Source organism: Haemaphysalis longicornis, unplaced genomic scaffold (assembly GCF_048455015.1).
Source record: "Haemaphysalis longicornis isolate Haplotype H1 unplaced genomic scaffold, Haemaphysalis longicornis Haplotype H1 scaffold_8, whole genome shotgun sequence".
NCBI classification, from domain to species: Eukaryota; Metazoa; Arthropoda; class Arachnida; order Ixodida; family Ixodidae; genus Haemaphysalis; species Haemaphysalis longicornis.
The window spans coordinates 148,312,868-148,327,891 of NW_027526445.1; the positions used below are offsets into that span (position 1 = coordinate 148,312,868).

Genomic DNA, 15,024 nt, shown 5'->3' on the forward strand with positions numbered 1-15,024 from the left:
GTGCGGAGTTTTCAGATGAGCTTCATATGGGTATATTTTATATTTTGAATGATCCATATATGAAACTACCCACTTCGCAATCCCCTTGGAGTTCAATATATCCGGGATCAACTGTACATAGATGTGCATGAATATTTTAGTGGGACTACGTTACCCCCACGTCATAGCCAGAAAACGTAATAGTACTAGTGAGGAACGTATAAGTAGGGTTCTGCTTTACAACATAATCTCTGGTACCTGAATTTTCTGAAACATTTACGACTATGAGTAGGGTACCAAATCTTAGAAATACTTCACTAATGTAGTGCTTTTAATTATTAGTATTCAATTTCCATGACAATCAAATGTCATAATACATTTGTTTCGTTATTAGTATTAACTTGTGAATGTCTGCCCATTCCTTAGGAATGCTACAAGCTTTCCTATCAGCTAGCACAGCATAGAAGTAAGTGTGGTTTCAGGAATGGAGACTACGCAAGAATATGCAGCTGGCAGTTTTTATTGGCAGGAGTGTAAAAGAAATAAATAGAAAGAAACAAATTCCTCGTGCAAGACACACTTCACGCAATCGAGACACATGCGAGCATCAGCAAACACATAAGTGAACGTAAGCACACACTGCTCCCTCTCAGTGACAAGTACCACACGTAACATGGCAGTATCACAGCAAACGAAAAGAAAAAGAAACCTTTTTGAATCCAGATGTTTTACTCAGTTGTAGACAACAAAAGGGAGGGGAAAAAACGCAGAAGTGCCCAGAAAGTTCACCCCAGTGACACGTGAATAGATAGTACAATTCCAGCAACAAACCGGGAAATCTGTGCGCGAATTATAGCACAGAAAAGTGCAAAGAGTAGAGGTGTGCTTAGCAGAAACCTCACTTGCAAGGCTGGAAGACTGCTGTACTATGCAGCTAAATGTAACCCCCCTCACTTGTAGCCTACCTTTTTGACATAGCTAGTGCCTCGAAAAATGCAAGGCTTTATTCGCATAACAAATGCACGCAACATGGAGCTACAAGGAAGGCATCTGGTGACTTCACCGAGGGTCCGTAGAGGCCAGTGCACCGGCAGAATCACAGTCCACGCCTGGGCAACCAAAGCCAGGCAGGTTGTTTCCAGCTGCGAGAAAAATGTCCCGTCTGAACAGTTGTGAACGAGTGAACACCGATCCATTCTGCATGCTACTGCCGGACATGTCGCTCTTATGGCCGTATCCTGAGTCTGTCCTTCACTCCATGCGTTCCTTCCCTGGACTCGGCTAAGTGGAAGATAAAGCAATGTTTTTACATTAGAAAATCGCTCTCTGTGATCTCCTCCACTAGAGGCTCAAGTGGAGGAGGGATTAAGAATACGGAAGTTAGCACTTTCAGTCCTGGTGTCACTCTAGAACATCCTGGTGTCACTCTAGAAAATACACTCTAGAACATCGAGAACAAAACAAAAACTGCTTGTTTTCTGGGCAAGAGTTCTTCAAGGATGCCTCTTGCAATAGACATCACCACTTCTCTGCTTTCACAAAAATGGACGTTATGAAAAAGAAGAAGCTCCAGTGGACACAGGATGTGATGACAGGGCGGGTAAGGAAACTGAAATCCAGGATTGTGGAAATGTTCATAAATCTGCAAATTCTTACCCTACCACCTTTGTTTTTTTTCCCCCACGAGCTAGAATGTCACACTTTTTAGGAAAACAAGAAAAAGACCTTTTCTACTCGAAAGAAAATTTTTATTGCCTCATGACCTAATTGACAGTCATGCATGTAAGTTATAAATACTTGCCTATTAGCTCAATGTTTTGTTTCTATGCTTCCGAGGTCCAAAACTCTACGAAAACACGCAGAATTTTTGCTTAAAAAAATATGAATTCCTGGGCTGAAAAGGTTGGATTGCAACTTCGCTCCCCAAAAGGGCTGCAAAAAAAAAAAAAGTCACCCAAGAAAACTATTTATTTAAAATTAAAATTAGCTGTAAATTAATTCCACGCAGTGCACCAAAAAGAAAAAAAAAACAGTTCTCTCATTGAATTCACCGTGGCTGATAGTACTGGAAAGGTTACAGTTTTATAGCAAACACTTTTTTTCCTATTGTTCCTCCAAAAATGACTAATCATCTCTCATTATCTTGGTAACTAATTGACTGACTCAAAAAATAATGCCATTTTGAGATCAGTGTAAGAAAAGCGGCAGAACTGACAAGTTTCACAGAGTTTACTTAACAATTCAAGGAAGCTGTTTTAAGAGCAGTCCCTCCTCCGCCACTAGCACAGGGGAGGGGGGTACAGTATACCTGGTCAGTTGAGGTAGAGGCTCCCCGGGTAGACGATGTCACGCTGCAGCAGCCGGAGGGTCTCCTTCATCTTGTCACAGATCTCGTCGTTACCCACCAGCTTGGCGGCGGCCGCGGCGTCCTTGAGCAGGTCGTACAGCCGTTGCACGCACCGCACGATGGTGCCCTCCTGGACCTCCTGCTTGCTGGCCACCCTCATGATCTCCACAAAGCTCTGCATTGTTTGTTATTTTCGTATTAATTATTTATTCTCACGTAACAACCAAACTGAGTCAAATCAAGCTTCAAAAGCAAAAATTCAAGGGTTTTCAAGGGCTTTCAAGGACCAGAAAACACATTTTCAAAGTCCCCATCTTATGTTTTATCTGGGGTTATTTACCGTATTTACACGATTGTAAGACGACTCGAATGTAAGACGACCCCCCCAAAATCGCATCTCAAAAAAAAAAAAAAGTGCGCATTTTACACAAGGGAAATTTATTCACGTGGTTGCGGAGGATTACTCATCGTCGCTGGAGTCGTCCTCACTGGTGCTGCTGCCGTCATTGCTGCTGCAGTCCCACAGCACGTCGTCGTCAAGTGTGAGTCCACACTTCGCGAACGACCGCACCACGGCATCACGTGGTACGGCCGCCCATGCGGAGAGGACCCACCCGCACACAGTAGGGAGGCTCTCCTCACACGCCCGCTTGGCGTAAGTTCGCGGCTTCCTTAGAAGCCGCGAACTTACGCGCCCGCTTAGAAAATTGTATCACAAAGAGAAGCTCTTCCGTCAACTACCAATACCCCCCTACGGCAGCTCTTCCATCGATTATCGGTGCTCCCTCAAGAGCCGTGCGCTCGTCATAAAGGCACTCGTAATGCGCGCAGTAGATGCTAAAAAAAGAAAAGCTTTTGTATAAGCACGCGGAAAACTATTCGCTTTGGCTTGAGCGGGAAACTATTCGAGATGACAATCGAAGCAATCGGCAGCAGCCACGCGCGATCGTGATTAAAACAACATGGCGGCTGACGGAAGCAGCCGCTCGCCATGGAGGCCGCACGCAATTTCCGTGAGCGCGTTACTCGCTTTCACGAAGCATTTTGTTCGTCTCTAACACGACCGGCTTTATCGTGGGGGTCTCTAATAAACAAAATGAGTATTAGCGAATCCCTTTATTCAATGCACGGTGCAAACGTAGCCACTATCATATCACGTTGCTTAGTACACTTCCGAAAGCGATAGTGAGAGTTTAGTCGCTCTAGGTCCAACTTACAAAAGGTGCATCATTTCTATTGACGCCAGAATGTATGAAATAAGCGTGCAAAGCCGTTCACACCTCGAAGCACCCCTGATTTCTTGTCTCTCTTGTCGTTGCAAGCGGTACATGGTTCGATTTCGATTCTAAGACGACCCCCCAACATTGGATTGTCAAATTTGAAAAAAAGGGTCGTCTTACAATCGTGTAAATACGGTATACCTTTTTCAACACAATGCAAAATTTTGATATTGCCTCATACCTAAGAACATTAATGCACATTTAGATAGACGCTATGGGTTCATGAATGCTCCCCCAGCTTTATTTTTTATTTCATAGTTTGTATTTAGAGGTTTTTCTTTTTTCTTGGTGTTTTGGTGAGGCTGTTTGATTTCGAAACTTAGTTAATGTTGCCTGCATCTCCTGCTTTGTCAGCAAGAGTATCAGCTGAAATTAACTCAGCAAGTGTTGCTGCAAGGCAGGATGAACTATGTACACGACCACCATTTGCACGAAAAAGCAAACGCAGATGGAGCGTATGAGGCACAGCAAACATGCAACGCAAGGCCGTCCACAGACTAGATGGAACATGCAAGATAGAGAACAGAAGCTGGCTTTCACGGGATTGTATCGTGACATGAATTCTATTGAGGAGTGCTGCTCCCACTGTTGCCTCGTAATAATGAGAATCCACAACTCGTAATTTCACGCAATACACTGAAACTTGATTGTTACAATGTTTCTTTACATTTTTAACACCTAAAATTCACGACAAACTCTTTAAATTCTTGTGAAAAGATAGGGCCATTGGTTCTCTCCAGAAAAATCAAGGGTTTTCAATGTTTTCAAGGACCTGTGCAAACCTTGATTGATATAGTTTGCATGAAATTTATTATGGGCATGAAGTTCAATGGGCTTAAGCATATCAATTCAATTAATCATGAGGTTTAACGTGCCGATGCTACACAGCTGATGAGGTGCACCGTAGTGGAGTGCTCCGGATTAATTTTCACTACCTGGAGATCTAATGCACGCTCAAATCTCGAACATGCCGGCGTATTCGCTTTCTGCCTCCATCAGAAAAGCAGCCACCGTGGCGGGAAACCGTTTAAGGATATCGTTTACACTGTTTGAGTCACAAGACTAATCACCTTCACAAAATCATCCCTGGGTTAATTCAATCAATTCATTAATTAGGTAAGAACTCTGCGATTCTTACATCAATGCGAACTTAAGGTACTACTATGTGCAAGGAAGCTGTTGGAATATTTTCTTTTTCACTGCGCATCGAAACGGATTGAGCGAAGCTTTTTTGACACAAAAGCTATTCTTGAGAGTTTTGTTGTGCCCGCGGCAAGGAAAGTGTGGAGAGCTGAAACCCCGATGAAGCAAGCGAACGAGCAAGAGAGAGAGTGAGAGAGAGAGAGATGAAGAGAAAAAGATATAGAAAGAGAGAGAGGGAGATAGAGGGAAAAGAGATAGAGAAAAAGAGAAAGAAAAAGAGGAGAGAAAAAGAGGGGGAGAGAGAGCAAGATAAAGAGAGAAAGAGAGAGAGATGGGGGGCGATCTTTTCCCGTACCGTTTTCTTGGCCCACTCGTACACAGCCTCACAGAGACTGAAGCTGAACTGCTCCACGTAATCCCCAGGAGGGCTCTTGAACTCGCACTCATGCTCCACGTCCCCGATGTGTCGCGCCATCAGCCGGAACTTCTCCACAGCCTGCAGCAAGAACGGGGAAGCCCAAGAGCAGTTTCCCGTTAACCCTACGGTGGCATGAGCACAGAATCAAGTGTCAGTATTACTTCCAGTAGGGTACTAGTTATAACCAGCCACTATACTCCGGTGAAAGTTGAGAACGGCAATGGTTCGTATAGGGCGTCACTCCATCAAAGCGACAGAGAGACCCGGATGTAAACGCGTTTTGAAAAAAGATTGTGCTTAAATTAAGGGGCTGGTCTTAAACCAAAAAGTTTATTTTTACAGTTATGATAATGAAAATTGGGGGGCGTATGTAGTTTTACATTCTGGTTGTAGATATAAAATTTGTTTTTGTGTGAAACGACTACATTCACACTTATTTGGAATTTTATATTTGATCTTTTGATAGCCTTTATAAAAAAAACTGCTGGAGGGATGCAGCTGAACAAGGTACCAGTGAACTGTGCACACATCAAGGAGCGCAACAAGACTAACAGTATCATTCTATCTGGTCTGTAGCACAAGTTACAACCGTTAAAAGTTTGGGTTTGAAAGATGGAAACATTGTTTTTCTGATATTGTTTGTCGTTGCTGCAGTAATTTATAAGTACGTTATGTCTAAAAAATTGCAGGAATGACTCGACTCGTGTTGAAAGTGCTCGAAGTAATGCACTTTTTGCATGGGCAACTTCTGCTGTTGCTCTTCTGTTGTAACTGGGTATACCATGCGCAGCCTCTTTTCAGCGACTGGAGGGATCAGTAAAATATACACTCTCTTCTATGGATGGCATGTTGAGCAACCTATATTTCGTTATAAAAACATAGGCCAAGTTGTTTTTGCTCTGCTTAGTCATCTCAGCTTAATCCTTCGTTATTAGCTTTTCGCACAATGTTTTCACCCAGCACTACCACATGAACACCCAGATGTGTGAAGTCGTGACTGCCTGAGTTATCTTTTCACTTTTGGTAGCTATGTTTCATATGTTCTGTACACACTATCCGTATCGAAGATATTAGATTCAATACTCACTCATTATTAACTATTGGCATTCAAAAATATTCGATTCGCAGTTAGTTTTTACTATCCACATTTGATTCACAGTCACAAATTTGAGATTTGAACATGTCTAAAACAAAAATCATTTGTTCTGGAAAAAATGCACATGCGTACTTTGGCATCACATGAACTTTGCAGCATTCACTCTCACCCAAACCCTTTAGCCTCTCAAAAATCACCCCCATGCTACTGCAACTAATCCTTCAACTGCACAATTTTGTTTTCTCGTGTTAGACGAAGGCATTCCCCTTCCCATTTTTTCCCTTGCTATCCATACGTGCTCTGATTGATTGATTGATTGTGGGGTTTAACGCGCCGACGCAACGCAGGCGATGAGGCGCGCCGTAGTGGAGGGCTCCGGATTAATTTTGACCACCTGGGGATCTTTATCGTGCGCCGAAATGTCGTACACACGGGCGTTTTTGCTTTTCGCCTCCATCAGAAAAGCGGCCGCCGCGGCCGGGAATCGAACCTGCGACCTCGTGCTCAGCAGCGCCATACGTGCTCTTACCACATGTGTTTGATCACATGCCAAGTCACACTTGCTTCACGGTGCCACAGAGCAAGCGTCCTTTTTTTTTTCTTCCCAGCACAAATGAAAAAGCGTGCAGCGTGGCCAACTCTGCTTATAGTTTTCCTGTGTGGCACTGCCTTTGCTTGTGGGTGATTTCTACTGTGAATGCGTGTTGGCGGACCCTACGAAAGCTTTCCCGGGTATCACTCCCGTGCTAGTGAGTGAAGAATCCTCGGACATCTCTGCAGACTATCTGCAATGAATCTGCGACTACATCGAAGAGCCCCGATCTTTTACAATAACATTGTCTTTTTTTCAACCGCAGGCAACTTCGAAAATTGTTGGCAAACTATGCCGAGAACGAGTGGGACGTTAACCTGCCCGGTATGTACAGTCCTTGTCAAAATTTTCTAGGCCAAGACGGAAACGCACAGGCCTAAAACAATTCAATGAACAAGCTTACGTACCGAGTGAGGCTGAAACTTCTTATGCAGGAAAGCTTGAAAAAACACCTTTCTATCCTACTGTCATTATATATTTTTGTCACATAGTTAAAGCTGGTTCTTTGAGTTCTTCGCGGTCGAGAAGGCTTAGTATATTGGCCCACAAAATTTTGACAAAGGGGTGTACATGACTGCCCACTCACTGAAGTGCAGCTTGCCAATACACTAGCACCAGATTTCCCTCTGGCATATATTAGTACTAGGAGTGCGCGAATACCGAATCGAATACCGAATCGAATACCGAAGCTTTCGGATCGAATATCGAATATCAAAAATCCTTTACAGACGCGATTTTCAACAAGTTTCTGTGCAAAAAAAGCAGCTACTTTGCGTGTTCGGTTGTCATGGCATTCTCTTTACAATCCAAAGGACACACTTTTCACCTCTCATTTACAGCAGTCCAGCCGGCAAACCATTACGAGGCGGTACTTCAGGAACCCGGAGCAGGCACAATACACATCAAAGAACAACTTGTTCTAGGGTAGCTGCACTGCTACCACAGGGAATGAATAGTCAGCGCTTTGCAACTCCGAAGCGGGCACCTTCCAAGTCATAAACAATGGCCCCGATAATGCACTTCGTCAAAAATCAGAAGCATGAATGATATGTTGCGGCAGAGTCACTGTGCACAAGCCTGCACTATGCCGTGCAAGGGCAGCTTGCTATGGTACCACGATAAGCAACACAATTTTTGCCATGGAAGCCCGTGGCGAACATCAAGGATATGTGACACAGAGGTGGCTGGCACTAACCGATGAGCCCTGACCGCTCATCGGTTCAATAAAAAGGCAGCGAAACCACCAATCTGTCCCCTGTAGCTGTGCCTGTGGTCTGGAACGCAAACAAAAAAATGCAACGAGCATACACAAACTGCATGCAAAAACGCCACAACCTCTTTTGTTTTTAAACTAACGGAGGCGCTGCCAAAGGCAGAAGAAAAGTGGCGGTGATTGCTTTACCGGAAGCTGCCCTAACATGTAAACATCTGGTCGCAGGATTCAAAATGACAACCAGAGCCGGCGGCAGGTCTCATCGACGTAATCGCAAACTGCACGATAAAATTTACAGCCTCCAAGGTGCGCTCGTCAAAAGCGCAGCTTGGATAAGGCTTGCTGAGTACACTGAAAATGAGCAGATGGTGTAGCATCAGTGTGTCAGTGTGCACCGACATCTCTCTGTTTTGCAGAGCAGGTTCTATTCAGAAAATCTACGCGACTATTTGGAAAATCGAATAGTACCGTATTTATTCGAATATAGGTCGACCTTTTTTTTCCGAAAATGTGCTTAAAAATTGAGGGTCGACCTATAATCGTGACCGAAGAACCTCGACCTATAGTCGTGATCAAAAATGGCGAGCGCACCGAGCAATCCGTTTCTCCGTCACGCCCGGCGCTCCTCAATTTGAGGCGGCAGCGCGGAGCATCTAGAACAAAGACAGGCAAGAAAATAAAGGAAAAAATAACAAAACAATCAGCGTAAGAAAACCACCCACAGTGACTGCCGGCTATCGCGCATTACCTGCGGCCGAACCGGACACGAGCGAGCTGACGTACTGGCTAGAGAGCCAGATTGGCTTGGCTTGGTGTCGTCGGAGCCGCGGTAGCGGCTAGCGCGAGGTGGGGGTAAAGGTGACTTTCGCCACCTAGCGTAGCCACCTCGTGAACGGAACGGCGTTGCCTGCTTCGCTCGCTGTCTCCGCTGTCTCTACTATCTCCCGTTCTCCGTTTCATGCGCTTTCTTTGTGTTTGCTTCGTTGTGATTTGCGCATACAACGTGTTTCTCGTGCGCATTTCGCGATGTCACGTCGGACTTTAAGCGGCGGGTGATCCTGTTTGCTGAGAACTTGAACAACGCGCCGCTCAGCGAGAGTTAGTCGTTAATGAAAAGCTGATCAGGGGATGGCGGAAACAGCGGGACGAACTTTTTGCTTGTAGGGGACTGCGTCGTGCGTTTCGTGGCCCTACAATTGGGAGGCACGATGCTCTCGAGAAAAAACTCCGGCTGCACATGGAAAAGGAGCGTGCGAAAGGACACCGAGTGTCCTGCGAAGGACCAAAACTACACAGTTAGCGCTGCGAGGCGGGATTGGCCGTTGAGCCTTCAAAGCCAGTCGGGGGCGGGAGTGGGTAATGAACTGCAGCGCATGCGGCGCAAGTTCCGACGACGACGCAGTGTGTGGCTCCGACCAGTGAGGTGACCGCATTGTAAATAAATGGGAGTTTTAAAAAGTTTCCTCAAGTTTTTTCTTAAAAGTATGGGTCGACCTATAATCGAATATATTATTTTTTTTCCCGGCGACTTCAATTTTTAGGGGGTCGACCTATATTCGTGCTCGACCTATTTTCGAATAAATACGGTAGATACTACTTGATTCAATCGAATTATCAGTAAAGGTGCTATTCGATTTGTATTCAAATATTCACACACCCCTCATTAGTACAATGCTCTATGGAGCATCTGACGGCCTGTGCTCCCAGATTCCGTCTTGCAGTTCTGTACATGACAGTAAGGACGATGCACTCAGGTGGCAGTGGGCTCTCATCTCACCTCCTTGAGGGGCTTGGGGATGACGGGCGTGTACTTGCGCGAGCGCTGCTCGCACACGAAGCTGGACAGCAGCCCGGCCAGCTCGGCGTGGCCCAGCGCCATGAGGGAGTCCTCGAGCAGCACCTCGGTGAGCATGACCTCGTGGGTGTGCAGGGTGCGTGCCAGGCGGCCCTTGATGGTCAGCGCCTGGTCCCCGTCCATGAAGCCCAGCCGCTGCAGGGCCCGCACGTGCCGCCGGTACTCCGCCATCGACACCAGGCTCTCCTCCGACAGAAGGCTCTGCGCCTGCTCCAGCTCCGCTGCCAGCCGGCCTCTCCGGCACTCCTGCACAAACTGCACGCACCCAAGGGGGGCTTGAATTCAAACGCACATTTCGGGGCTTTGCTCCTGCTCTTTGCTCCGGGCACTGCTCTAAAAACAACTCCCTTTAATTGTTAAGCAAACTTCGAGAAATTTGCCAGTCTTGCTACTTTTTTCCCGCTGATTTCAAATATGCCATTATTCTTTTAGTTTGTCGATTAGCTACCAAGGTAATTAGAGATGATCAGCCATTTTAGGAGGAACAAGAGACAAAACAGCACTGGTAATAAAACTGTAATCTTTATATTTTCCGGTGCTATGAACTCCGGTGAATGCAATAAGAGAATCGATGTTTTTTGATTCACGGACTGGAACTAATTTTACAGCTTATTAAACTTTGGTGTTCGAAATGGGCATTCGAAATGGTTCCTTGCCACTGGTACCAGCAAAGTTTATCGAGCTCTAAAATTGGTTCCAAGCGGTGCACCAAAAAACCACTTCTCTCGCATCAAAAAACCAATTCTCCTCCCTCCACTGAGCGCGGTGTGAGTTGCTTTCTGGCCGAGGCAGAAGCCACCACTCGTGCGCGCAATCGCAGAAACGGGCGTGAAAAATACGTGTGTGCAAGGCTCATAAAGACCCACAAATGCTTTGCCGCACACTTGCCGGACCTATGAAACCCACACGGGTTCCACAAGGGGTTCACATGCACCACGCAACGGGTTGAATTTTACCATGATCTGGCATCTGACATTGATTCAGGGGGACAAACTGACTGTATTTTCTTAGATTTTCGTAAAGCCTTCGATACGGTAACACATTCGTTTCTTTGTAACAAACTTAAATTACTAAACATAGATCCCGTTGTGCTTAAGTGGACAGAAAATTATTGTGTCAACGTCGACAATGTGTCAGTTTAAACGGCAAAAGCTCCAAGTACGATGATGTGACGTCGGGAGTCCCGCAGAGCTCTGTATTGGGGCCACTTTTGGTTTTAGTTTATATTAATGATAATTCAGTAGGTATTCATTCAAGTGTCAGACTGTTTGCAGACAAAAACGTCAGAAGTGAGAGTGACTCTACCCTACTGCAAATTGACTTGGAACGTGTCCGGGATTGGTGCTCTACGTGGAAAATGAATTTAAATAATAGAAAGTGTGTTCATGTTTCTTTTACAAGGAAACGGAAGCCAATTGAGACTGGGTACCTTTTTACAATGATCCTGTAAAAAAAGCTGCTACTTATAAATATCTAGATGTAGTGTTCTCTTCCGATTGCTCATGGAATGCACATGTGAGCGACGTAGTGGGGAAAGCTGGAAGGGCGCTGAATTTCATGCAACGCAACTTAAAAACTTCAGAGCAAAGCCTAAAGAAGATGGCTTAGTTTACATGTGTAAGACCTATTCTAGATTATGCCTGTGCTGTATGGGATCCCTCCCAAGTCACACTGTCAGATGGACTAGAGAAAATCCAAAACCGAGCGGCTAGGTTCATCTTGAGACGGTACAAGAGGGAAGATAGTTGCACTCAGATGAAAAACGAACTAGGGTGGGAGCTGCTTTCCTCGCGACGACGAAAATTTCGGGTAGTTGTTTTTTCAGACATTTCGCAATGAAACAGGAATTAACAAAGAAAAATACTTCAAAGAACCTCATTACTGTTTACATAGAACTGACCATGTCTTCAAAATAAGGGAATGGCATACCAGGACGGACCTACTCACTAAGCCATTTCTTGTAAGAACCATTAAAGAGTGGAACAGGTTGTCTGAAGCGCAAGTGTGCTGTAAAAATGAAGATTTGTTAATGTCCATGCTGTAACCCCCCTGCTGTAGCGCCTTCGGGCAATGCGGGGTAATCTCTGAATAAAGAATAAAGAAAGAACAAGCCTGAGCAAACTCGAACAAAGGGCAAAGCAGTGGCGTGCAGCGGCGGCAGCGCCATACGCAGTTTGTAGGCAAGGAGCTTGTAGGCAACGAGCTCGTTGACGGACTCAATGGCACGCTGCACCTGTGGCATTGGGCAGCCAGTGTCGCCATTCGTGTTTTATTGAGACTCGTTTTGGTACTTGCGTCGCCCAAAATCTACTTCTACAACCAAAAGTTCGTGCCTAGTTGTCCATAACACTTCTTTACATTGAAATTTCGTCAAACGAGACGTTGTTACACACAGGGTTAAATAAAATACATGGTGCGCATACACTTGAAGTTAAAAAATTCCGTGGTTTGTTACATCAGGGGTTTCATTACATTGAAGTTCGTTACATCAAGGCTTCACTTTATGTGACGTTTCATTACAACACAAGTCGGTATACTGCCCGGGTCATATTTATGAGAACTTCTGATAATTGAGGCTTCTAATAACTCAACCAAAATTCTGGGGTCCCTTCGAGTTCGAATTATCGTGAGTCTACCGAACTATACTAAAATACAACTGAAAAACTACAACAGGAGTTGCTCCTTCACTTCATCACGGTAGCCGGATGTTTCTTCGCGTGGTGCAGAGTGCATTACTGCACGTATTTTGAATGCCACAAGGGTCGTTTTTGTGATTTTTTGGACTTCATCTGCTTATAAATCACTGCAGCGATGACAAACAAACTAGGTGAGAAAAAGCAGATGGTGGTCACACATTCGACGCAATCTCCTTTCAAAACGTAAGCGCACATTGACATCCGGGTCCGTCACTTCGGTGGAGTGATACGATACGCAAGCTATTGCCACTCTCAACTTGTACCCAAGTAAAGTTTTTTTCATAAGGCAGCGTTACAGCACTCTCCCCACCACAGCCGTCATGTTGAAGCCACACATGTTAACTCTTCATCCATCGGACTCATGCAAGACGACTCAGCTCTAGTAATCAAACCTGCCTCAGTTATCTCCTAACGTTTAGTTCTCAATGTCTAGTTCACACAGTAAGTGAACCAAACAATGCCATACAGCCACAGTTGTGGCACTGATCAGACAAATGACTGTAGTTGCTATCACTTGATGATTTGCCACATCTCAACCAATCGTTCAGACTTCAGCCAGTTCGACCCATGTATTGCTTCCTGCACGACAGAGAGAACCTTCCCAGGGATGTTTCCACAAAAGAGTAAACTGACATCGATCCAGCAGAAAGCAGACGTACACAGCAGTGACGGAGAGGACAGGTTGTACTTGGCTGACTGATCCGCTCTTACACTACGAGCACCCAGCCCCCCCAGTAGCTCAGTTGGTAGCTGTTCATCTTGAAGGTGGAAGCGCTCGCACAACAGGGACAAAAGGTCCCTTTGTCCCTGTTGTGCTAGCGCTTCCACCTTCAAGATGAACTGCTACCAACTAGCCCAATTGTCCATTCTACTCAGTTGGTAGACTGCCCTAGACGACCTCGGTCCCTGCACCAAAGAAACCCCAGACCAGGACAACTTCTGCACTCACTCAGAAGTCCCACAAAACGGGCAACTTCCCTTTCCAGCTGTAAAGCTCGAGGCTTTGCTCATGTCTGTTTGCTCAGAACATTCTCTGCAGACAGTTTCGTGTGACAAGGGCCACGCAAACAGGGCAGAGGAACAAGCAAGCACCCCTCCGTCTACCGACGGCGATGGTTGAACGCGGAGCTTTCTCGTGAGGGATTCCTGTGTTGGTACAGAAAACCTAAATCAGGCTTCACCTGCGAAGGAGTATACTTGAGGCAGAGCATGCTTTATAGGTGGAAGTTGGCTTTCCTGCAGTGGGTTTTGAGGTGGACTACAGACGCAACCGGCGACACATCGAAAGCCTCGCTTTAAAAGCAGCGGCAAAACTTGAACACCTCACAAAGTGGTGCAAACTCGACACGGGCTCATGAAGAGCCAAGTAGACAGACGACTTCCTTCTTGATGTGCCTGTGTTGAGGTGCTCAGAAACCACTACCGAACAGCCCTTCACCAGCGCCCTCATTATCCTTTTACAACACGCAATAGGATGTAGTCGTCAGAAAAATCTGAAACTGCCTTTGTATGTTTTTGATAACCAAAATTTCACTTAAAAAACAAAAAAACTCGATCTTGTAACTAGTTAATAAATTTGGTCGCATCCTAATTGTAAACGTGACCACCGTTTCTTAGCCACTGGAACAACAGAAAACGCATACACATTGTTGTGATTTGTAGCCCTCATAAATTAAGTTAACACCTTCAATTTTGCAATAACAAACGTTTTAACTACAGATAGAAAACGGAAAACCCAGAACACCCACTTCATGCACCGAGCGTTTGACATGTCAAGTAAGTGTTCTTGAACTGCTTGAACCCTACTTGAACCGCTCAGCCCGCATTCCCATTTGAAATGCGAATGCTGGCTGAGCAGTTCAAGTGGGGATGACGACAACTGTAACTCACAAAGAAGCTCTTAAAAGCCGCGTGTACAATTGTACACGCCGTGTCGCAAAGGGCTACACTCACGTGGCTGGCAAAGAGCGGGCACTTGAGGCAGGGGCTGGCCAGCAGCTTGGTCTCGAGCGCCTGCGCCTGCTTGACCGCGTCCACCAGGTCGAAGTGGGAGAGGCGCAGGTCCTTGACCACGTTGATGCTGGGCAGGCCGGCCGGGTGCCGCTCCACCAGGTCAAGCAGCTGCTGCGCCAGCACCTTCTGTTGGTGGGCGCTCCTGTGTTTGCAGGGGACGCGGGGGAAGAGAGGAACGTCACCGCATCGTCCCGCCCTTCTTCCAGCGGGGCTCTCAACGGAACGGGCCACAAAGACAATGCGAGTTTGCTCAAATGGGAAAAATTAGAGCCGTTCCACTCAATGTGAAAGCTGTAGGAGGTGCAGAGCAGTGATTTGCCATAATGGGCTGCGGTGCCGTTATCCGCTCACGGCTACCACCCAGTGCAATTCAGATTTCCCGCCTTCGCAGT

The 15,024-nt window shown here is 45.9% G+C and overlaps 1 protein-coding gene across 1 annotated transcript in view; it reads right to left on the reverse strand.

Moving 5' to 3' along the window:
- Positions 1-487: 487 nt before the first annotated feature.
- LOC144150198 (superkiller complex protein 2-like) overlaps positions 488-15,024 on the reverse strand; it is a 62,697-nt gene continuing 48,160 nt past the window's right edge. Inside the window, exons 19-23 of the mRNA XM_077682047.1 lie at positions 14,573-14,774; positions 9,846-10,178; positions 5,105-5,245; positions 2,288-2,501; positions 488-1,121 (exon numbers count right to left, since the gene is read on the reverse strand). Of these exons, the coding sequence (XP_077538173.1) occupies positions 2,292-2,501; positions 5,105-5,245; positions 9,846-10,178; positions 14,573-14,774 (886 nt within the window). The 3' untranslated portion in view covers positions 488-1,121; positions 2,288-2,291. The remainder of the gene's footprint in view (positions 1,122-2,287; positions 2,502-5,104; positions 5,246-9,845; positions 10,179-14,572; positions 14,775-15,024) is intronic.